At 36.2% G+C, this 25,436-nt stretch overlaps 1 protein-coding gene across 3 annotated transcripts in view; it reads right to left on the bottom strand.

Annotated features, from left to right (window-relative positions):
* The window catches only part of KIAA0825 (KIAA0825 ortholog), a 380,540-nt gene that overhangs the window by 199,036 nt on the left and 156,068 nt on the right, over nucleotides 1–25,436 (bottom strand). For all 3 annotated transcript variants that reach the window (XM_077864518.1, XM_077864511.1, XM_077864514.1), the window contains exons 15-16: nucleotides 9,446–9,625; nucleotides 5,257–5,481 (exon numbers count right to left, since the gene is read on the bottom strand). In XM_077864518.1, the coding sequence (XP_077720644.1) occupies nucleotides 5,257–5,481; nucleotides 9,446–9,625 (405 nt within the window). The remainder of the gene's footprint in view (nucleotides 1–5,256; nucleotides 5,482–9,445; nucleotides 9,626–25,436) is intronic.

Raw genomic sequence — 25,436 nt, 5'->3', positions numbered from 1 at the left:
TACCACAGTTGTTTTAGCTATTTTCCACTGTTACAAGATCAGTCTCTGGAGTGTTGCTGTCAAAATACTCCACAGTCCAGCCTTAGCCAGTTTCTGTAAAACTTTATTTTATCCTCATAGCTTTTAGCTCCTGAATATCTCATTACTCTCACATGGAATGCCCTCTCTTTCCATAGGTCACCCATCTTTTTCAACCCTTGGTTCAAAGCCCTCTCCTCCCATGAACATATTTTCTATATGACCACTTTGGTAATTAGGTCCATAATGTGCCATGCTGTCATCTTTTATATTAACATCTATTATTGTTTATGTTATTTATGTCTTCACGAATTATCCTTATAAGTAGACTAAAAGCTCCTCAAGAGCATGGAAAGAAACCTCATTGGTCTTTGACTATCCCACAAAGCCAGGCACAGTGTTTTAATCCACTACATACATAATAGAATTTGAAAATTGAAACTGAGTGACAAGTCAAAAGAAGGTAGCTTTGAGTTCTTTGGTAATCTTCACTGCTTTTACTAAACAAAAATAATTTTAAAAAAGTGAAAGATTTTTCAAGATATTTGTGACATTTAAAGAAGTCACTCTGCTCTAAAAACGTACAAAGCTCTTGGAAAACATATGTCTTAGTCTAGTGACTCCACAGAAATTCATGACAACTTAAGAATCATGTTAAAAATGAACTGGAACAATCTTTGCAAGTTTGCAAAATTGGGCCTAATATATATTTGAAAGATCTCATAAGACTATTGTGTTCAACAAAAATAAGAAATGTAAAAACACCTAGCTCAGTCCCGGGTAAAAAGCAGTTCCTTGATAAATGCTTTCTTTTTATCCAAATGAATATGCTTAGATGAAGCTTAAAATATAAATGAAACAAATTAAGAAACTCCTTTGTGACCACTCTTTCTTGTATTCTTAACTTATTTTAAAGTTTTGTTGTTCTTTATGTGTTTGTGTCATATACTCCCTAATCTACTCTCAGGTGTTTGACTTGGAGATTGTATCTTGTGCTCTGTTTATACAAAAGAGGGTTTAACTGCAGACACCAAGGAAACATTTGACAATCTAAGTAGATATTAGGTAAAGATTATCAATTTTCTTCACACCTGCACTTATCCTGATATTTTAGAAAATCTGAGGACCCCGGTACTCAAATCCCCCCTATGTTGTTAAAGCTTATGGCAAATTCCAATCAGAACCTTTAGACTAATGACAAATTAATAAACCCATTCTACTAATCACAGGGACTCTGAGTGTGATGAGGTTAATAACACATCAGGAAAGGATCTTCTAAGAATGTCACACACTCATTTTTCTGCCCTTATTTAAATATTTTGGCTTCTATCTAAGCCATGTATATGTTACACGTTGGAAGGGCCAATTTCAGAGTTGACAAAGTGTGAAAAAAATGTATGTCTTAGAGTGGATGTAATGTGATATGAATATTTATGTATTTATTTCTTTTTTCCTAGACATGTACCACTGGCTGTAATAATATATTTTATGCTTATAAAACCTGCAGAAAGGAAATTTAAAATGAATGAAGACAAAATAATATCTTAAGGTTATTTTTAAAATTTTATTTATGGTATAAAATGTCAAAAATTTCTGGATTGAGGATAATGTAATATGCTGTGTTATTTTCAAAATCTGGGTTTAAAACTTCGATACAGTGATTCAAAGGGTAAGTGCTAAGTTCACTTTGTTTCAATACTTGATTTTAGTGTCTGTCATAGGTGAAAAAGCTACTACATGATAGATCTACATTGGAACAAGTGTGTCAGTAATTGTGCTTGTGAAATTACGGCACTTGTTTTTCAATCTCAGCCATCAAATAGGCAAAGGCTGTTGTTGACAATTTACTGATAAATATTCATTAATCATGATGTCAATTAGTTGTTCTTGAAAACAAACTGAAAATTTTTTCATTTTTTTATTTTCAAGAAAAATATTTAGCAATCACTGAAACTCTTATTTGGAACATTTTAAATTATGTTAGACAATCCTATGTCTAAGTTCTTAAGTGTGTAGATATGATATTTTTATTTGTGATACTGGTTTTTATAAAACTAATATTTCTGGCTTTTAGAAAATAAACTATCTTAATAACTTCTGTTAGCATTTTATATATTTCTGCCATCAGCTTCTTTCCCAACAATCTGCATGTGCATGATATCATGAATATATTTTTTTCTTGCAATGCTACCTCTGTTTTCTCTCCAAAATCCATTCATTTAAATTTTTTTATTTAACAGTTTTCCAATAAAGCATTCTTTTTATTTAAAAAAGTAATATACTGAGGTGGCTGGCTGGCTCAATGTGACTCTTGATCTTGGCATTTTAAGTTCAAGCCCCACATTGGGTATAGAGATGACTTAAAAATAAAATCTCAAAAAATAAAATTTTAAAAAAGTACTTTTCTGGTAAATCTTTCATTTAATTGTTGTCAATGAAATAAAACAACTACTTTGTGTATCTATTCTTTGAAACATAAGGGACCAAATACCCAAGATGAACTATATCTGAAGCATCTGAGCTTTCATTTAACTCTTTGGTAAATCTCACACATTGTATAATTTATAATATGTTTCTTTAAATATTCACTATTTTCTATGTAACGGTATTTACTGACAAAGAAATAAAGAAATGCATTTCGGTTTGTCACCATAGTGTTTTCCATGTTCTCTCATTTTCACTGTTTTAGGAAGGACAAATGTCCCCTTAAGCTAATGACTATTTGTCTTTTAATGGTTAAATATCACTTAAAACATTCTTGAAAACAATTACAGAGGTTTGTCTTCATGTTTTGGATGCTTAGTATTGAAATCTTTTACTCATCAAGACGATTTCCAACTATCTTTAGTTGGTATCTCAAGGTACGATACTTAGGAGGGATTCATGTTTAATAATAATGTATGGGAGGTAATATTTCAAATGGTTTTCCCATATATTTCCTTTTTTAAAATCTTTTTTTGACCAAATCTGATTAGGTCATCATCATTTTACCTTATAAATATGGCTAAGAAAGAACTCATGTCAGGAATAGAAATCAGTATGAGGTTATTGTTTGTTCTTTCTTGCATTGTCAGTATTAGTTTTCACCTGCAGCTGATGTGTTGATCTATGGGAATATGGTAAAGCCACTTGTATGTTTTGTAAGGATTAATTTTGTTAAGACTAGATTCGGAAATACAAAGAACGAACCTAATTCAGTATTATACCCTGAAAACCAATGAAAAAGTAGGCCATTCTTTCCATCGCCCCCCAAAATTGCCCCAGTCAGACCAAGGAGAGTTACAGTGACAATCTTCATATGAAATTTTAATAAAGTTTCACTTCTTTTCTTCTCATACACCAGAGAATTATCTTGTACATCCCCAGGGGTGTTTAGAACCACTTAGAACCAATTATAGCAGTTTCTGAGCACCAAGAGGAGGTACCTACTTTATAGTTTATCTTTAGCCTCAACTGAAGTGCTTGGCATATAGTAGGAACTTACTTAGTAAATATCAATTGAATGAATAAGGGACTTAATGTCTAGTCTGTAAATATTGTCTGTCTTACATAATGTAGCAATAATAAAGGTTGAACAATGCCAACCTAAAATAGGGTAGAGATGGAGAATCATGGTATTCTCCTATCGTCATATCCACCTGGAATGCACAAAATGGTTTATACAGTCACTTTCCTCCACATTTTTTATAGTGATAGTGACAGTTTTATGGAGAATATTATTTAGTAAGGAAAATCACAAGAACTGATTTCACAAAGTAAGCTTTTTTTGGAACCTGAGGTTCTTTGAAAGATTATGGAAGAATGCAGAACACCTTTAGAAAGCAGAATTGTTCATCAATAGAATGACTTGAAAGCCACAAACAAAATAGCGCTACTCATAAAACATGGTATGTTAACTATAGATTATGCCTCCCGAATTACTCAAAATCTATGAAATATCCAAAAGCTATAATGAAGGAGAGATGGCAACAGCTCAGACAAGAACTTAAGTAATGAAAAGCTGACATTTTCCAACTTCAATTAAATGGCTTTACTAGATTCAAAGGCAGTTTAATAGGGCTTGGACAGAATTAAAGCATGACTATGAAAGGTCACAGATAGATAATTGATTCGAGTTTGTAATATAAGGTTGCTGTATAAGAGCCACATTATTTAGGATCTCCATGGAGAAGAAAGAAAGACTAGTCCCTTCGATTGACTTTAGTAGGTTCAGTTAGCATATTTTACCATTGAAGGTTTCCTTAAGTTAATGAAAAAATATTCTTCTTTAAAGATTAATATAAAGGGAAAAGTTTTATTTTAAAAATCCTAAAGAAGATTCATTAATATGGCTACATAATACACATTCAAAGGAATCTTAATGCAAAATCATGTAAGTAAGATGAAACCATTTAAGAAGAGAGGACTTAATTAATAAAATAAATGAGGAGTGCCTCGGTGGCTGAGTCCGTTGAGCATCTGACTCTTTGTTTTGACTCAGGTCAAGGCCTCAGGGTTATAAGATGGAGCCCCACGTTGGGCTCCTTGTTAAGCAGGGAGACTACCTGAGGATTCTCTCCCTCGGCTTCTGCCCCCTCTCTAAAATAAACAAGTAAGTCTTTAAAAAATAAAATAAAACAAAATAAAATAAAAAATAGTGTAACTCATGGTTCTAAGGTACACTGCCCCTAATAGAAACAATGCACTAAATTCAGAACCATAGGTCCCTGAGGGAAAATACTTGGTCAAAAAATATATAGGTGCTAAATGGTGTGCTATTTTTTACCTAAACACTACGCAAGTAGGTCTGTTAATAAGAGAAAAGAAAGTAATAGTTGGTGGTTGCAGTGGAAAAAACTTCAAGGAAAAATATAAAATTGAACATCAGAACTATCTTCTCAAGAATATGAATTTTACTCAGTAGATTTAAGGTTAGTCATAATCATTGACTACTCTGTGAATACTAACATGAACACAACATATCACAGAAAATTCTGAATTGGTAATTAAATAAAGATGATAACCATTTGAGTCATTTTCATTTCTAGGTTCCTTGGTCATAAGGCTCACAGTAAAAAAAAAAAAAAAAAAAAAAAAAAAAAAAAAAAAAAAATTACAGGTCCCAAACACATAGAAATGGTGGGAAAAGGACTCATATAGTTTACAAATCTTGTAATTCTTAGAATTTTACTTGATTTTATATCCTGGAAAATTGCTTCTTGGGGAATGTGTTCTTACAAAAAAGAGTGAGAGAGATACCTTTGCTTGATTCTTTCCTTTTAGTTTCTTTTGGAATATAATTCCATTCCTTTGGAATGCTCTCACGCAAACATTCAGGAACACTATGCTTGTTGAGGTTGGTCTCACAGTTTCTCCCAGGGCTCATCATAAATATTATCTGCTGTACAATGTCCTTGACAGCGTCGGTCAGTGCCAATCTCAAGCATCGGATGACCTCTACCTCAGACTCCAAAAACGTTGAGACTTTAGAATCAGACAGTATGTTATAGTTAGCAGAATCTGGCAATATTTTGTGCCTTATTCAGCTGAGAATTCAGTTTCTCAGTAATCTAGTTTAAAGCTATAGAAAAGGAGAGCTGCTTTTAACATTGAAATCATATAATTAATAAACAGTCCATAAACATTTGAAGAAAAGAATTTCTTTTTAATAATAAAATGGCAATTCAATTAACAGTGAATAGCAGTATTTGCTTGTGGTTTGGAACTCTAATGGTAGAAATATAAATGGTATGACCTTCTTAGATGACAGCTTGGCAATAATATCAACACTTTAACATTTTACTTACCTGCTAACCCACTTATTCTGTCTCTAGGACTTCATCCTAAGAAATTAATTATAATCATGTAATGTATATAAAGGAAAATTGAAAAATACTCTAAATATCCAACAATTGGTTATTTGTTTAAATAGTTACGCATCTATACAATAAAGCCATATATTGTTCAGTAAAAAAATAAGTAAAGGAAAAGTACTACATGCTATTTATATTAAATACACACATGTGCACACAACCACACATAAAAGAGTTAAAAGATGTACTCTACAGTGTTAATGGTGTACTCTACAGTGTTAATGGTGATTATCAATAACTAATGGGATTTCAGATATTTTCCTTTCTTTCTTTTTTCTTCTTTTACTTTTCCTTCTTTTGCACCCTCCCTCTCTTTAACTTCTTTCCTTCTTTCTGCCATCCTGCCTTCTTTCTGACTGCATAGATTACCCACAATGACTATGTATTACTTGTGTGATTAATACAATAAAATTTTACTTGTTTCTTAATATGACAGGGAAGTCTTGGGATAACCACTTGAATCAAAACGGAAAACAACGTATATGTTTTTCCCCTCAGAATTTTAGGTGATATTTCTTTTGTTTTAAAGTTTTATTTAGGTAACCTCTACATCCAACATGAAGCTCAAACTCACAATCCAGAGGTCAAGAGTTGCATGACTTCTGACTGAGCCAGCCAGGCACCTTAAGGTATTATTTCTTAAATAACTCAATACATTGTAAAAAGCACCATGCTGCTGGGACACCTGGGTGGCTCAGTCTCTTGAGCAACCAACTCTTGATTTCAGCTTAGGTAGTGACCTCAGAGTCCTAGGATGGAGCTCCACCTGGAGTCTCATGTGAAGCCCTGTATTGGGCTCTGTGTTCAGGGAGTCTACTCTAGCATTCACTCTCTCCCTCTGCCCCTTCCTCCACACTCTCTCTCCCTATCTCTAAAATAAATTAAAAAAAAGAAAGAAAGAAAGAAAAAGAACAACAATGTCAAAGAGGATCCTGGTAATATCCAATATTGAGAGTTTAACTTTTAACATGGTGCAATCATCAAGTGAGTTGTTATTCTTTATGGAAATGGTGGAGGATATAGCAATCTATCTTTTTAAATGATGCTTCAAGACTTTAATTCATTGAAAGGCATAAAGACTCCTTCTTCCTGTATCTGTAATTAATATTTACTTTGGTTGAACTCTTTGGAGTCATGGATTAAATACATCTCAGGTATCTAAAAATTCTAGAAAGCCAGAAATTCCCCTATTTCCTTTTATTAAAAGGTTATGTTTATTGCTTTTAAAACAAAATCAAGGTATTACAAATGATACACAAAATAACAGTCCTATCTCAAAGAATTATTTAAAACCTACATGAATTAATTTGTGGGCACTCGACACATTATGTAAGTATATGTTGTTGTTATTATTATTATTATTATTATTATTATTATTATTATTACCTAAGATGAGTTTCCATAAAGTTTACAATATTTTGGTATAGGATGCCTAGTATTCTTTTGATGAAGGGTTCTGAAACAAGTTGAGCATGGGATACTATAAGGGAGGATTCAAGTAACATCCACAGATAACTATGGTAGGGATAAGGTACAGATCTAGCAAAAAGAAAAGGAAAGAAAAAAAAAAAGAAAAAGAAAAGGAAAGATAAGAAGAAGAGAGAATAAAGAAAAGAAAGTAAGTGACAAGCCCTTCTGGTTTCTGGCTCCACATATAAAGAGCTTGGAAGTTATCACTTTGTCCTAACAACAAGTAAAAAGCTGAACAGTTGGAAAAATCACCTTCTCTTCTTGGATCTGTAGAGAGGTAAGGACACAAGGCAAACTACTGCCTCCAAGATAGGAGCGATAAAGATGACAAATGCAGGGAGTCACAGCTTACTGGAGTGGAGACTCACAAGCAGAACCTACCATGGGATCTAGTGCCAAGGGAGGAAGTCCGAATTGTAATTGATGAACTGCTGGGGTTCTCAGTGTGGACAAGTCTGAGAGTTAAAACTCCAGGGGGACCCTGTGGAGGCTGCCACACTTCTGTGAGTTTTACCTCTATGAGTTCAACTAGGTGCCCGTAGTAAATGTCAGAGAAAAATCCTCAAGAGCTTCCAGCAAGACGAGAGGAAAAGGAACATTTTGAAATAAGTCAGAGCACTCTGTTCTTAAGGGCTGCGCTCGGGAGAGTCTACGAAAATAGACCATAACTCACTGGGATATTATCAGAGCCAAACTGACTTAGAAGAAGAGAAAAATACCCAACTCCATTCCACTCTAGCCATATTCTCCTATGCAAAATGGGAGAAAAAACTGAGAAATGTTTGTGAACTATGCCATCCAGAGGCATAGGCCCACTAAAAGACTGAGGCCTAATCATAGGACTATAGAATGCTTCTCCTCCCCAACATCTCTCCACCATATCACTAAATGCCTCTTTATAGCAGTTATTTTACCCAAAACATCATGTTTGGCTTTCAAGAAAAAATTACAAGACATACTAAAAGGCACAGAATGCAATTTGAAAAGACAGAGCAAGCATCAGAAACAGACATGGCGATTAGAATGATCAGATCAGGAATTAAAATAACTATGATGAATATGCTAAGAGTTCTAATGGGCAAAATAGACAGCATGCAAGAACAAATGAGCAGTATTTGTAGAGAGATGGAAATCTTGAGAAAGAACCAAAAAGAAATACCAGACATCAAAAATACTGTAACAAAAATGAAGAATGCCTTTCTAGGGCTTATTAGTAGGCTGGACATAGCTGAGAAAAGAAACTCTGGGCTTGAGGATATCTTAATAGAAAAAATTTCCAAGGAAATCTTTTATGGAATTGTAGTTCCCAAAACAACGTATAAAACAGTTTATAGGTCAACAGCCAAAATGTATATGATGTAAATAGTTAATGGACTAAGAGGATAGCTACTAAATTCTTATTCTTTGTTTTCCCAAGGTATTAAGATTTAAAGCCAGGATATTAAGTATAAAATAAAGCAAGAGCCTTTTCACCTGGCCCTGAAGGTGGGGCAACCCATGAACACTTTCTATTCAAATATGCAACCTATTCTGGCTTTAATATCCATTCAAGCTGTAGGCAGAAGACCAGTACAAATGGAAAAGTCTATTATCCCCAAAGGAACCATAGAACATTCTTGCCTTGTAGAAACAGATGCACTATGGTCATAATAACAAACACTTTTACATTTAAAGAAAAATACATTTGAAGAAAAGAAAATTTCGTCCATGAGTTTGTTGAATAAATGCATCTAAGATTCATAAAATACTTATTCATGTGCTACTAATGTCTTATATCCTCAATAGCAAAGCATAATCTATGGTAAATATTAAATTAAATTTTTATAAGAGGACACTTCCTAATAATAATTGAAAAAGAAAGTCTGCATCACATAATCCATCTCACAACCTTCCTTCACATTGTCCCAAGTATACTTTAGTTTGATAGGACCTAATTGGTTAATGATTCCCAGAAGAAACATTTATCCTGAAAAAAAAATTGTAAGATAAACTTTTATAAATAACAGATTCAGCAAAAGTGACATCAATAAAACTTTCAAAGCATCTTTAAAGATATATTTAATTATCTCTACAACACTTCTTTTCCAAATAGTAAATTCTCATACCTGGAATGTTATATAGAAAGTCCCATAATTGTTCTTCTTCCATGTAGCTCACAAAAACATTTCCAAATATTTGTGGAGAAAAATTGCAATGGTATAATACTTTAAAGATGGATTCTATTAAGCTGGATCCTTGGTTCAGATTGTTGTCTGTATTAGAAGCTTGTTCTTGAATGGTACGATCTTGGAAAGAATAAAACTGATTTATTAAGATAGGTATCAGTAAATGTGATTAAAGTCTTATCACTTGGGGCATCTGTGTCCAACTCTTGATTTTGGCTCAGATCATGATTTCAGGGTTATGAGATCAGGCCCCATATCAGGCTCCACACTAAGTGTGGAGCCTGCTTGAGATTCTTTCCCTCTCCCCCTCTCTCAAAATAATAAATAAATTAATTAATTAATTCTTGTCACCCAAGCATAATGCACTAAAACTGCATTTGATTAATATTTACATAATAAGAGAAATGCCACATTCTTTCAGAGGTAATAGCCTACCTAACCCAATGTTGTTATTGAAATACTTATGATATCTGGGGAGAAAACTGTGCAAAGAGCCACAACAACATCACTCCAAAAGGCAAAGCTAGTTTACCTTTATATCAGAATTCTTTTTCTCTCAAAGAAACAGATTTTTTATTCTTTTTGTTATTTAAAATTAATTTATAGATTCATGCTAGAAACTGTAAAACAAAAAGCCATAGATAAATAAGAAAATTAAAATTGTACCAAATACCCCCAACCAGGATAGTCTATATTTGGTTCAGTGTTTCATTTGTTATATATCACATATACATAAATGAATATATGTATGCATGACTTGAACACCAAATAGAATTATTCTATACATATTCTTTTGTTATCTAAAACTTGTTTTTAAAGCCAATTGAATCGTTTATTTCTCTTTTTGATTTGTGTCCTGAACATTATTGTATCCTTTATTCAGAACATAAATTTCATGGAAAATTCAGTTAAAAACTTCTGAGAATTATGCTGTAAATTTACAAAGAAGTAAATTTACAAATATTTCTCAAATCCATAGATCCTGTCATTTGAGAATGAAGAGGCTTATTAATTGGTTTCTCAGTAAAACAAGGAATTCTCACAAAGACAAAGCCACTTTAATTGCCCTTTTCAGCCCTCCTCTGGCTCCATTAGACTCCTTCAAAGATAAGTAATCATAAGCTCCTATACTACTGTATTTATAGGTTGGACTGGAAAGGTGAAATAATAATTTCTATTTTATTTGGACTATTAGCATGATATGCCCAGTATCATAATATGTGAAAATATTTATTGGATTAAAGAGAACATATAACATTGTATTTTAACTATTAATTACACTGGAGTTAAAATAAAATAAAGTGAAATAAATAAACATCATGTGTCTTGTATTTTAAATTTCTTGAGTCTAGATCATTTTGGAATGAGTACATTTCTTCTCCATGCTCATTTTGGAAGCTTATTACTTTTATGTTTCCTCTAGATAATTTTATCTCTGTGATTTGATTTTCATGACCTAGAGAACCTTCCTTGGAATTTTTGCTAGGACTATTGATAAAAGTGGCATTCCTTCTCTACTGGGGTTGCTAAGCTGGTAAAAGTAGGCTGGAAGTTCCTAATGGGTATTCTGGGGAGGACCTGACTGAGAATGAATCCAAAACAGTAAGAAGCAGAACCAAGAGATAGAAAGAATATTCCTGATGATATGACACTGAACACCTGGATCCAGCAATGTCTATATATTTATGTTAGCTGAACCAATACATTCCTCTTTATGTTTAAACCAGGATAATTTGGGTTTCTATCGCTTGCAGCCTAAAGCATAAAAGGTTAAATGACAAAGAGTCATCCATATTTCCATCTTTTTTATTCAGATAGTTTCAGTAGTTCTCTGACCTTCCCACCCTCCAATTCCTCTGACATACAATTATCAGTAATCTTTCATGTCACTCCCCCACATGCAAACCTTCCCTTGTTCTTCCACTTTGTTAGACATTCCTTAGCTTGACAACCAAGAGTTTGTAAAATCTTTTCCCAAATTATATTCCAATCCTTAAATATCCGTTCCACGCAGACTGGTTTACTTGCTCTTATAAATGTTCCCTCCATCTCCTTTTGTTTGTTTATGTTTTTTCACTAATCTAGAACATTCTCCTGCAATAAAATCCTCACGGTTTAATTAATCAGTTGATGTGTCAGCAGTCATCTCACACTAGATGCTAAGGCTTATGCCTTCCAGGGATTTACTGACTGTGTATATGTATATATGTTTGTGAGAGGAGGGAATGAGAGGTATGTAACCAATCATTACAGCAATATAAGGATAAGCAGGGTGGCCATACACCCTGCTCTTCTCCGGGCACTCTGGTTTATGTCTGTTGTCCCAGCATAATTATTACTTGCATCCTCTTTTAAAAGTGTCCGAGTTTAGATGACAAATTATTCAATCACCTTAAGTCTAAGTGGTTTGAGTATCAGGCACTGTGAAAACACAGAAGATGATGTTTTAAACTTTTTTCAGAGAACACAGAGGAGACCATGTATCAGCTAAGTCTTTAAGGAGTAGAAGTTTATCAGCATGACAAGACTGAGGTATGAGTACTTTCCAGCAACAGAGAAGGGTTATTGTAATGATGAGAAGGCAGGTAGCTACTGGTAGTACAGCTGAAGTGTGCCAGGTGTGCGGGAGGTGGGAGACGAAGCTAGTCAATCAACACAGCATGAATAATCTAAGGCTCCATGAACCATGCAGTGACAGTACAGTTGGAGAAAGGGGGTGGGATATGAGGAATAATTACAATAAAAAATAATTATTATTGTTATTACCATATAAACCTGTCAAGATGCCTCAATGAAATATGACTTTTTATTTTTCTCTATTTTCCTTTGCCCTGAAATAAAGTAATCTGTTTCTGTTTACTTGCCACAGAGGGTTTTGTTATTGGAAAAGCACAAATAGACTGAAGTCGGTTGCCCTTCTAGATAAAAAAAAAAAAAAAAAAAAGGAAGGAAGGAAAGAAAACTAAATCTTTTGAATTGTTATTTGAACTACATGAAAGTCATTTTTTTTATAGGCCAGAAAGTTAAAATATTGGCACTACCATATGATATCAAAGTAGAATCGTGTGTGTCCTGGTAGGTGGCTCTGAAAGTGGAGATGCTCTGGGACTGGAAAGAAAAGCCACTGGGTGTGCAAGGAGGAGCACCTGCACTTTGCTCGCTGATAGTGCCCAGGGAGGTGGTCACAGTGGGGCACCGAGGGAAGCCGGCTCCCTGCCACAGGCTGTTGGCCTCATCTGAGTTTTCAAGCCCCACTTGCCTGCTGCACCGAAGAACCAGCTGGACAGGGAATAAAAGCTGTCTCTGCAGTAGCTAGGTGCCCTGGTCACCGATGATCAATAAAAGTCCCTCATGAGGGACCACCCTGGGACAGGGGGAGGAGCCCTAAAAGTAGTGCTAAATAGTACCAACTTGGTAAGATGGGTCTCAGAATTTTCTTAACACTGATTTGCAGACAATAAGTGATTTTTTTTGATAATAAGTGATTTTTATATGTTTTATTTATTTATTTTTTTTGGATATGTCTTATATATCTGACTTTATGAATTGAGGTTTCCACAGCTCTCTAAAAGTAAAGTTACTATTCGTGAAGTACTTACTGTATGCTAAACATCCCACGAACTGCTTTATATCTCATTTCATCTTCATCATACTGAGTGCTGATAATCCCAGTTTTATGGATGAACACAGTAAAGTTAAGTAACCTGCCCTGGGATCACAAAGGGAGTAAGAATTTGCCTGTGCTGTTTACATTAAATTAGAATCGCAAATGTTTCAAAGCCTGCTTTGCCAAGTTTTTGACAGTCCCCTCCGAATGCAGATATTTGGCATGGGGTAATTTACTGCCTTTAATGCAAAATACTTTAATTTCTTATAACATTCTACAATTTCACACACATTATCTCAGTACATCTTATTATCGGACTTTGTAAGACTGTGCACCTTGTCTGTAGGCATCTTCCAACAGCACCGGGAGCAGTGCTCTGCTTTAATGAAGGTTTTAATACTAACGAAGGAAGAAAAAAAAAAAGGAGAGGGGAGAAAGAGATCTTTTGAGTATTTTTTGCTGGGTTTTGGTCCATATAGAAATTGGATTTTTTTGGAATGACATTTACCTCCTGGTCACAATATTCAAAGATTTTTTTCCCCCCAAGCTTGTACCTTTCCTAGTTACCTTCCCCAGAAACCCTCTTCTCTCTAGACTTCCTCCTGGCTGATGGGGAACAGAGGGGGCTAGCTGAGCACGGAGCACAAGCTGACACTCCATAAATGACACACCTCTCCCCCAGGGTGGGATATGTGTGACGTTCCTCGGAAAGTTCCCAACATCTTAATGTTAATGCCTTGCTAGAGGGAAAACAACCTTTAACCCGATGAAGGCCTCCAGTATCTTGTAGGTCCTCTTTAGCATATGAAAATCCTTTTGAAACCTCCCTTTTCCTGACCGCTCCCAAGTCAGCAGGTATATAATCAGCCACCTCTCACAAGCCCGGGGCAGTGGCTCTTCCAGCCCCCGGGGGCCTGTCCCTGTGCTGTAATAAAAACTGCCATTTTGCACCAAAGATGTTTCAAGAATTCTTTTCTGGTCGTTGGCTCCAGACCTCACCCCACCAAACCTCACCCATATTCTAAAACTACATCAATGGCCATGCTCTCCTGGTTTCACGGTGCCTCATCTTTTCTATAGCTCTTTCTCTTTTATCATCTTGAGCCAGGTTGGCAAACTTTTTCTATAAAGGGCCAGATGGTAAATATTTGAGGTTTTGCAAGCCATTTGGTCTCCGTCTCAGTTGCTCAACCCTGCTGTCATAACATAAAACCAGTCATAGACAATATGTGAATGCAGGGTCAAGGCTGTAAATAAAACGGTTTACAGGAATAGTAGTGAGAGGGAGAAGTGGCATTGGCCCATAGAGGCTCCCCCAGAACCTTGGCCTCAGTCTTCTTTGGACCTCACTGCTTTACACAGTCTAGCTTAGCAATTCTGTTATCTTTTGATTCCAGAGACTCCTTTTGTGAAGAAGTTTTCAAATCCATCACCTCTAGCTCTAAGCTGCCCCTTTCATGTTCCTTGCTGTATTCTCTATTTCTGCCTAACACCCCACCATTGTCTATTCATCTCCAAGTTCAATGCCTTACCAAATTTTACTCGTCCTCTGAATTGTTAGATGTTATAAACTGTTTCTCCCCTCATCTCCCTTTCCATAATGAATCAAATGTTGATCTTTTAATTTATTTATTTATTTATTTATTTATTTATTTATTTATTTATTTATTTATTTATGTAAGTAATCTCTACACCCTACATGGGCCTCAAACTCACAACCCTGAGATCAAGTTTCATGCGCTTCCAACTGAGCCGGTCAGGTGCACAGTTGGACCCCCCCTTTGTGTGCCTTCTCTTCTTCTAACACTGTTAATACAGCTTAGGCTTTCTTTACCTCTTGTTTTAATCAACACACTTCCCAGAATATACATTAAATCTAACTCCTCTGGATCCCTTTTAAACTCCTCCATAAGCCATGCTTCACAAATCCACACTTTCCTATTACCTCCAATATTCCAAGGTAATTTCTAAGTCAAACTTCACCCACTGTCTGAGAAGCTCTGGATGGAGAGTGAGCCTCAGCAGATTCTAGAGGTTTCTAAGACCTGTTTCCTAAAAACCTGGTGAAAACCAATACTTTAGTGAGGCATTCAGGCACAAACCTTGGCTTTCCTTAGCATATGAATTTCCTATACCGCTGGGATTTTCCTCTGAGTTCTTTCATTCTCCTATCTCTCATTCCTTTCAAAAAGACTCAGCTACAGTTCTTTTATTTTTGCCTTCTTTTTCAATTAGTCCCTTCCCTGCTCCTCTGCATGCAGGTCTAGTCCTATCCCTTTTCTTTCCCTCTGCCTTCTAGACCAGACACTTGTTTATTTGATGTAAAATCCTCTACGTGTGTCTTTATAGAGTTTTCAGTCATCAAGGAGTTGTAGATATACCTAAAGCATCCATTGTTCAAACAAATGTCACCCTCTTGGCCTCCTCTCCCTCGATGTGTAATTTTACCCAAGAGGTATTTTCCCATCAGATCTACAACTAACCTTATTGTTGCACACCCTTATTGTTCTCCCCTTTAATATGAGCCGCATTCCTGTCTTTCTCTATGCCTCAAGGTAAGGAAGGAGAGGGGACTCTTTCAGTGGTGAGCTTGGGGCCCCCCTGACCACAGGGAGTTGCATTCTCGCCTGCTCTCCCTCTCTGTTGAGTCCATTAGGATTGGTTCTGCCATTGTGTTCAGCTCTGTTGGTGGTTTGGGAGGTGGTAAGGGGGCAGCTAGGGCAGTTGGAGGGACAGAAGGATCAACTTAACTCTGGAGAACAGTGTAAGCAAGCCATATTTAAAGCCATATTTTCTGACCCAGGCTTTACCAATAATAAAGCTGCTATTTTGAATTCCATCTGCCTCTCCTTTATCTATCAAATGTTTTATACATCCTAGAAACAAATATAAGATTTGAAACAGATTGCCTTTTCAGTAATACTGAAGGGCCCTTTTCACTGCAGACATTATTGAGAACTGAACTTGTTAAGGCTTCAAAGGAAGGGTGGTATCAGGCGAGCAGCTCCACCACCAACCCACCAGGAGACTGTGTTTATTGCTACTGAAGATTTACACATACATGGTACACTAGCACTCTGCTTTCCAAGACTGCTTAATTTTTACTTTCTACAAAAATGCTGTTAATGACAAGCTCCTGCTGAGTCACTAAAATGGATTTGGCAGCAATGTTGTTGAAGAGAGTGCCATGAGCTGAGGGATGCTGAATTAACCAGGCTATAACAGAGCATCCCTAACCAAAGGGAAGAGGCTGAAAGACTCACTTTAGATATAGGTATTTTAGAAAGAAAGTGCAGGAATAGAAAATGTGGCATTTAACCCAAGACTCACAACCTAAAACGCCAGACTGATAAATTAATACCCGAAAGAAAGGGGGTGGTGTCACATGAAAATTGCTTCATAGAGCACTAAATCTGAATGTCACTGCTAGTTCACTATGAAAATTAACAAAAATAGGGATACCTGGGTGGCTCAGTGGTTAAACATCTGCCTTTGGCTTAGGATGTGATCCTGGAGTCCTGGGATTGAGTCCTACTTCAGGCTCCCTGCATGGAGCCTGCTTCTCCCTCTGCCTGTGTCTCTGCCTCTCTCTCTTTCTCTCTGTATTTCTCATGAATAAATAATAAAATCTTTTTTAAAAATTAACAAAAATAAAATCGAAACCTGACTTAAAAATTAGCTTGGAGTCTTCTGTATAAAAAGTAACAATAGCTATAAAAACCTGTCATTTATTTACAAGGTTTTGATTAAACATGTCATGATTATTTCTTTTTTCCTCCTCAAACTGCTCTTATTTTGGAGAATTTTAAAATTTTAAAGAAGTCTCATGAAATGGGTCTTGCACTACAAGAACAACAACAAAAAAATCATTATTTTTCAGAGATTTTTCCCAAGTTTTTGCTGGAAATTATCTTCTTGCTTTATATTCTAAAATGCTCCTATGCAAATTAAAGCTTTTTGGACTTATTCTATGCTGTTTTCCTTAGTATCCAAATAACCTAAACATCAGATTTCTACCTCTTTTGAATACCCACAGTCCCAAATTCAGGGTTATGATTAAGGTGAGATGGAAGATAGGCCTTTATTGAATAACCACCATGGTGCTGGCTCTATGCTCAGTGTTCTGCATACCTTCACCCATTTAGCTTACTCCTCATAAAAACTCTACTAAATGGATATTATCTCCATTTTTTTAAACAAATGAAGAAACTAAATCTTAATGAGGCTGATGCTTAATGAATAAAATGGAAAAGTACAAGTCATCAAGAAAACAGCTACATTCAATAGGAATTTATAATTGGACAACTGATTCCAACTCCTTGAAAATTTATAATTTTTATGTAGGGAAGCACAGGCAATTCCATGTGTTTAAAAATTATTTTGCAACATCTACAAATTTGTAAATATGGATAGGCAAACCTTTTTGAAATGATTTTGGTTGTATCTACCTGTATCTACCAGGGTTCTTCTCTATGATGTTAATAAGGTAAGATTTTCTCTTAAGTGCATTTCATGGGATGTTAATGGGTAGTAGTGCAAGTGCTGGGTTCAACAATATTAAACACTTGTTTTCTGCAGGATTTCTCAGAACCTTTAATTATTCAGGAGCCCTGTGCCTCTCCAAGAAGAAATTTTAGTATACAGTGTTTTTTAAGCATTTTTGACCATAAAACCCTTTTTAGTATTCCATCTAGCAGGACTACTATTCTATAAAACTGGACCCAGAAATCCCGGCACTAATGTTTACAAACAGACTCTTAAATTAACTTCAAGCCCTTTAGGTTTGCAAATCAAAGCGAGCAGTTCCAATGAAAAAGGAAGCAAGGTAGAAGTACAAAGGGTTATCTTGCATAAGGAAACTGCCAATTTGAAAAGAAATCCGGTCACCAAAGTTGGATTTAATTTTAATTCAACGGAATCATTTTGGAGCAAAGAAAGATTCTTCTATACCAGCGGACACTGGCAAGGATAGCAAAACACAGCCAAAAGAGGTCTTCAAAGACTGGTGTTTAACCCACAGATTTATACCAAGTTCTAACTAGCTGATTAAGAAACACAATGAAATTATATGGCTGGCAAGCACCTTACAAGGAAGTCAGTAAACATTTGGTGGACAAATGAGTAAATATTTGTTGAGTGAACGAATAAAAAGTCTTCTAGTATCTGTGACAATGGTGACCTAGTTTCTTTTTGAATAACTCCAGTGGTAGGATTTCCACTACTATCCAAGCGGCCTTCCCTCTGCTGCACAGCTCAAGTTACCAAGTTGTTTTGCATATTTAAGAAACATTGAATGCTGTTACCAGAAAGGTCTAGAGAAATCTACTGTCTCTTTAGAAGATAAAGGAAAGAAGCACAGAGTTGTAAACAATTTCTTCAAGTATCATAGGGATGAGAATTCAGGTTTTCTGACTGACAGACTTATTCCCAAGTATTTCTACTTGCTGACTTGGACAGCCTTTTTTTCCCTTTTGTACATTAAAACTTAATATATTTGAAAATAGCTCTCCTCCCTCCTTTAGTCTTTTCTTCTCCAAATTATATATATATATCCAGTTTATTTAAGTATGGTACGGATGATTAACATCTTACCACTTTTCACTCTTTTTTAAAAATTATTTATTTATTTATTCATGAGAGTCAGAGAGAGAGAGAGAGGTGCAGGCATAGACAGAGTAAGAAGCAGGTTACCTGCAAGGAGCCCGATGTGGGACTGGATTCTGGACCCTGGGACACACCCTGAGCCCAAGGCAGACATTCAACCGCTGAGCCACCCAGGCGTCCCTCACTTTTCTCGCTATTAACAGGCAATCTCCTTTTAAATAAACAAGTTGCACCAAGAAAAGACCATGATACTTCAGGCAGGATCTAATAACCACTAAGTATAGGTGGATGAATTGGTCCAAATTCTGCAGCTGGCAGCCCTAGGTAGTAAGAGATGAGTTTGGAGCTCCAACTGTGCTCCTCAATACACAAGGTCCCTAGATGTCAACATATTGTAAAACTGAGTTAAAGCTATTTCAAAGGGAAATTCTTTCTGCAGGCAGATACCAAGACTATCAACCCAGTGGAAATGTCACCCAGACCTTGGGAGAGAAGTCAAAAGCACCATGCTAACACTATGTGAGAGTCTCCTCTCCAAATGACTACAATTCAGAGAAGTGACAAAGCCACGAGGGCAGCTTGGGTGCTGCACAATATTCTAGAACAAGGGGTGGCAAGCTCAGGGAACAAATCCAGACTGATGCCTGTTTTTGTACAGCCCACAAGCTAAGAATGGTTTTTACATTTTTTTCAGTTGAAAAAAATCAGAAGTAGAATATCCTTTGTGACACATAAAATTATGTGAGATTCAAATTTCAGTGTGCATAAATAAAACTCCATTGGAATGCAGCTGATGAGGTTCAGACATGCTACCTCCAAATATGGTACCTTGGCATACTGAATATTTTCAACTGAAGGAGTTTAAGAAAATAGCAGAAGCAGGAAGGTCACTCTGACCTTCCCCTTGCCCTTTTCTCCTGAAACAGTCATAAAATCCTCATGTGAGAGATATCCAGGAGGTTATGAACATTCTTATCTCCCAAGTCAGAAGGACACTAAGAAGGATCCTAACCAATAGGCCTTACTAAGCTTCCCCCGATTTACTACACTCACTTTAACTCTTTTACCTATCATGTTTCTCCATGACTGTCCATTCTTCATTTAAAAAAACTAGCATAAAAATACTCCAGTTTAACTGTTGTTTGGATCTTCATTTCCTTATGAAGGCTTCTGTGTCATATAAAACTTGTTTATTTTTATTTCTTTAAAGATTTCATTTATTTATTCATGAGAGACACATAGAGAGAGGCAGAGACATAGAAGGAGAAGAAGTCTCCTTGCAAGGAGCCTGATGTGGGACTTGATCCCAGACCCCAGGACCATGCTCTGAGCTGAAGGCAGAAGCTCAACCACTGAGCCACCCAGGCATCCCTAAAACTTGTATTAAATAAATCTGTATACTTTTTCTCCTGTTAATGTGCCTTTGTCAATTAAATTTTCAAACACAACCAGATTTCAAACACAACTAAGATTGTCGAGGAAAACTTTTTCCTCACCTACACAGGCACATTCATATGCTTGCTTATGATGGTCTGTGGCCTTTTGCATGTCACAGTGGTGGAGTTTGGTAGTTGTGACAGAGATGTCACAGTCTACAAAGCCTAAACTATTTATTATCTGGCCCTCTGTAAAAAGTTTGCTGGCTCCTATTCTAGAATATTGGAAGAAAGTGTACATATATTCCAAATATCTAACACTGAAAAACGTTGTCCATCTACTCGTAAATAACCTGTAAGTAAAGTCAGTGCCCACTTTTCAGAGCAGCCTCTGCCTATCACCCAATCTGTGAATCTTTCCTCAGTCACTCTGTTGTAGTAAAGCACTCCATGGCATTTAGTAGTAGCTGAACTTATCTAATTTTTGTACTTCTTTACTTTATAAAGTCCGTCCTCTCCAATTTTCCCCAGCAATTAATTTCCCCAAATATAAAGGCAATATGGCATGTCACGTTTACTATTGTATCCTCCAGCTGAGGTCAGTGCCTAGTACCCAGTTGAGGCCCATTAAATATTAGTCAAACAGAGAATGTATTTATAAAACCAAGTAACCATTTTCCAGAAAATCATTCAGAAGAATATTGTTTCTTATTTCTAAAAATGAATATTTCCATAATGTCTCGTTTTTATTTTAGAATTTATGTAAAAACAATAGATAGACTGTCACAAAATAATGGCCCTTCTTTCTTCTAACAAGGACCACTTAAACATCAAGTGGGCAATTTATTCAATTTCTTTGTATCTCAGTTTCATCATTCACAAAATGGTCCTAATAATCCAAGGGTCATAAACGAAATAATACGTTAAACCGCTTTGAGTTGTTGGGGGAAAAGATGCTACATAAATTCATGATAAAAGTATCACTTGTAATATAATGCCCAATCATTTTGCATGCTAACACTAGAAGCACATTAACTACTAAAGAAGACACATGTTCTGGTAGTATTATTAGACATTTTCTAGGGGCCATGAAAAGATAGAATATAAAATATTTCAGCCACTGCCAAGCCAGATTAGATTTGAATCCATGTAGAAGCACTATAGCAAAACTCATACCACCAGTATCCTAAACTGTGTGAGAAGGCTCTCAAGGAGTGTTATAATATTTAGAACCAGAGAATATTTATTTGGCCCAGTTCTCACCTTCACACCCTAGCATCTTGCCTGCTGCTCGGGCAATACCTTTTCAGACACACGGTGTCAAAGCAGAAGCCCCGTGTCCTAGGAGGCACTTAAATTTAGGCTGAAACAGAGGGGAGAGTTCCTGACAAGCAGAGGGAGAGAGCACTGCACAGGGGCCACAGGAAAGTGATCAGAGTAAAAAAAAAAAAACCACCAGGTGTATCCTTCCAGGAATGCAGCATAAAAGAAGAAAAGAATCTCATACAGATTAAGTACCTACTAAGTGCCAAACAATGGTACTTCATATTTATTTATGAAGTAAATTTATTTTTATTTAAGAACTTATTTCTTAAGCCTCAAAAGGTCAATATTAGTAGTCCATTTAAAAATAAATGAAACAGGATCCCTGGGTGGCGCAGCGGTTTAGCGCCTGCCTTTGGCCCAGGGCATGATACTGGAGACCCGGGATCGAATCCCACATCGGGCTCCAGGTGCATGGAGCCTGTTTCTCCCTCTGCCTGTGTCTCTGTCTCTCTCTCTCTCTCTGTGTGACTATCATAAAAAAAAAAAAAAAAAATGAATGAAACAGAATTGTTTCATGGAAATTTAACTGGCTGCCATTCGTTCATTCAATCAATGCTTTTGAAGTACATTCTGTGGGCTTAGTAACAGCCTGAAGTGTGGAGGAGTAGGCCAAGCACTGGGTATATAATGATGACTGGGCCCTCCTAGAACTTGTAGCAGCTAAGATAGACATTAAACACACAATTAAGTCAATTAACCATTCACTTAAAATCGTGACAAGTGTTACAAAAGGAATTATGGTGGGACCTTATGGAACGATCAAAGATGACTTCCTCGGAAGTAATATTTAAGCTAAAAGATGATTAGCAGCTGACAGGAGAATGAAGAGGAAAGAGATTCTAGGTGCAAAAACCCACAACGTTTCAAAGGTTCTGCAGCAGAAAAGAACTTGGCATATGGGCCAAGTGAAATGTCACTGGTGTTAAGAGTAGCTGCCTCTTTCTTCAAGACACTTCTGCAGGGACTTTGCTGTTATAAATATACAAATCTAGGATGCACAACCTAGATCAGAATATGCATGTTAAGCTGGAGGAAAGCAGGACATGATATGTTGGGTGGGTCGGCCACAGCCAGAGCACTATAGGCATTGTTCATGTCTCAAGGATAGGGTCCTTACCCGGTAAATGGTTGGAAGCCACTGAAGGGATTTAGCAGCGGAATGACATCTGTATTTGAGTAAGATCATGCTTTCTGATTGCTGTAAACTTCCCGATAAAATGATTTATAAATATCCTTAAGTAAATTCTCTCTTTAAAAGCCAGTAATACATGGGAAAGACAAGAGACATAGTCAAATTATTTTGCCTTCAGTAGCCACCCATAACTTTTTGGATGGCCTTGCTACTCAAAATGTGGTCTAGGGATCAGCAGCAACAGGTGCAGCATCACAGGGAGCTTGTAAGAAATGCAGAGTCTCAGGCCCCATCCCAAGATCTATTGAATCAGAATCTGCAGTATTAACAAGCTCCCCAGGTGACATGTTTGCATTTTAAAGTCAAGAAGTTTTGTTTTACATAATACCCTACAAGCACCCCACCGGGCAAGGAGACTCAGCAGACCCTAGGTGGTAACTATTTCAGGGAATGTAAGAGTTCCATGTAGCCCATTGGTATTCTAAGCTAGTCAGTCCATCATCATTCTAGGACAGGATTTGTAGGTTGAAAAGACTGGGGCAAAACACACACAAATATGGTTCTGCTCTTCCTAATACAAATAGGGTACAAATTCAGTGAAGGAAAGAAAGATTGAACAAGTCAGAGCATAGATGTCATCACTGGCAAAAGCAGCTTAGGAAATCAATGTTAGGTACACTAAAGGTACCAAGAGGGAGCATATTTTTACTTTAAGTCATCTCCTTCAAGACAATTATAAAACAACACTTGGTCATACTTACAAAGTGAAACAAAACACACACACACTATATAACAAAACACCAAGTTTCTGCCATAATAATCCTTTCATTATAAAAAAATCAGGAAAATATTAACTGTAAGATAAGAGAATTTGAATTGATTCATTCATTTTAAGTCAACCATCCCTTTTTAGTGGTAGCAGCCCTTTAACTAGAACTGTTTGTAGATCTATTTCTTGATTACTGGCAAGCACTTTGTTACAAGGTTGAAAAGTAAAAACAATACTATCAAAATTATCCACCATACAGGTTCCCAACAGCTCCCATGAATTGTGCAACTCTGCAATTTGGGAAACTTTCTCTGGTTCCTCCTGGATGCTGGGTGGTGTGGTGGGTGAAAGTACAGCCTCTGGAAGCCAGCTGTCTGGATCACATCCTGCTTTGCCAATCGTATGTCACTTGCACATGTGACTTAATATCTCTGTGCCTGAGTTTCTTCACCTCTAAAATGGAGATGAAAATTGTAGCTACCACACAGAGTTGTTATGAGGATTCCGTGAGTAAACACATTTAAAGTACTTAGAAACGATGTCTGGAACACATTAAATATTATGTATTTGCTTGCTTCTTGTTGTTATATTACACGTGAAAATCACCACAAGCCAAGAAGTTTCACTGGGAATCATTCTTGGGGCAATGGCCAAAGGAAAGAATGTTAGTCACACTTCATTCAAGTGTCACTAACAGGAAAAGGCCACCTGCTAACAAATGGGAAATTGCCAAATATTTGTTCCTTTGATGTCACAAGCAAGAAACTGGTTTGGCCATGTGGTCTTAGTGAAGTAATTACCAAAATAGTCACCCCAGGTTTTTAAAGTCAATAATCCAAAATAGTATCTTACAACTTTAAAATCTTCTGTAAATATTTGTAATTGAGAGTCGATTCCCTCAAATTTAAGATGGCCTACCTTAAAAATAAAACCAACAAACATTATCTTCTACTGCCAACTGATCTCTACCCAAAGAATGTCATAAACCACCTCTGCGTGAAATCAGTTTATATTTATCAAGTTTTAGCAATGTAATCACTCTCTCAAAATGCGACATATTTTTATACAGGAAGAATTATTATCAATGGCAAAAACATGATTTCACTTTCTAGATGTCTGCAGCCTATGGAACATACAGTATAAATTAAAATTTTACCATTCCTTTATTAAATTTTGCTATTTTCCACCCTCAGCAAAGTTGCATCTCATACAAGATAATCATGTCCATATATGATCTGCTGATTTTAAAAAACAGAAATTCTGATAAATCATTCTTATAAAGCAAAACCAAAAATTAGACATAAAAGAAACTGCATGCGTTTTAACCTTTATAATATGTGGTTGTCTATCAAAACAATTTTGTAGCAAACATTAATAATTGCTCATTAGACAAGGGGAACTGTTTTTTAAAATAGGTATAATGAAAATATGTACTAAAAATCTCTTTATTCTTTTTCTTGAGCCAATTTAACAAAGTTAAGTTTTATTAATTAGACCAAAACACCCTACTTATATAGGAAAACTCTCCCATAAGAAGTTGACAGTTATGCTGCTTGAAACATCTAATTCAGCATATCTTATTTCAAAATTTTGCTTTTCTAATTACCAAATTGTTCTGAAATACTGAGACTTTTAATCAAATGAAATAAAAATCTCCACAAAAAAAATATTACAAGTGGTTTTTTTTTTTTTTAAAGATTTTATTTATTTATTCATGAGAGACACAGAAAGAAAGGCAGAGACACAGGCAGAGGGAGAAGCAGGCTCCTCGCAGGGGGCCCAATGCGGGACTTGATCCCAGGACCCTGGGATCATGCCCTGAGCCAAAGGCAGATGCTCAAACACTGAGCCACCCAGGCGTCCCTACAAATGTATTTTTATATACATAATAATTTCCATCTTAGTCCAGCTAATAAGATTCTTTAAGTATATTGCTTGTAACTTAAAGTGACAAAACTTCCATTGGAGCTTAATAAGTCAGTCAATCAATTGATTAGGAAGTTCTATTACGTCATTCTTATGATATTTACAGTAACTAATAAAATTCACTACAAGAGAGACGCCTGGGTGACTCAGCAGTTGAGCATCTGCCTTTGGCTCGGAGTGATCCCGGAGTT

This window comes from Canis aureus, chromosome 2 (genome assembly GCF_053574225.1).
Source record: "Canis aureus isolate CA01 chromosome 2, VMU_Caureus_v.1.0, whole genome shotgun sequence".
NCBI lineage: Eukaryota > Metazoa > Chordata > Mammalia > Carnivora > Canidae > Canis > Canis aureus.
This window is presented reverse-complemented; position numbering and strand designations above follow the sequence as displayed.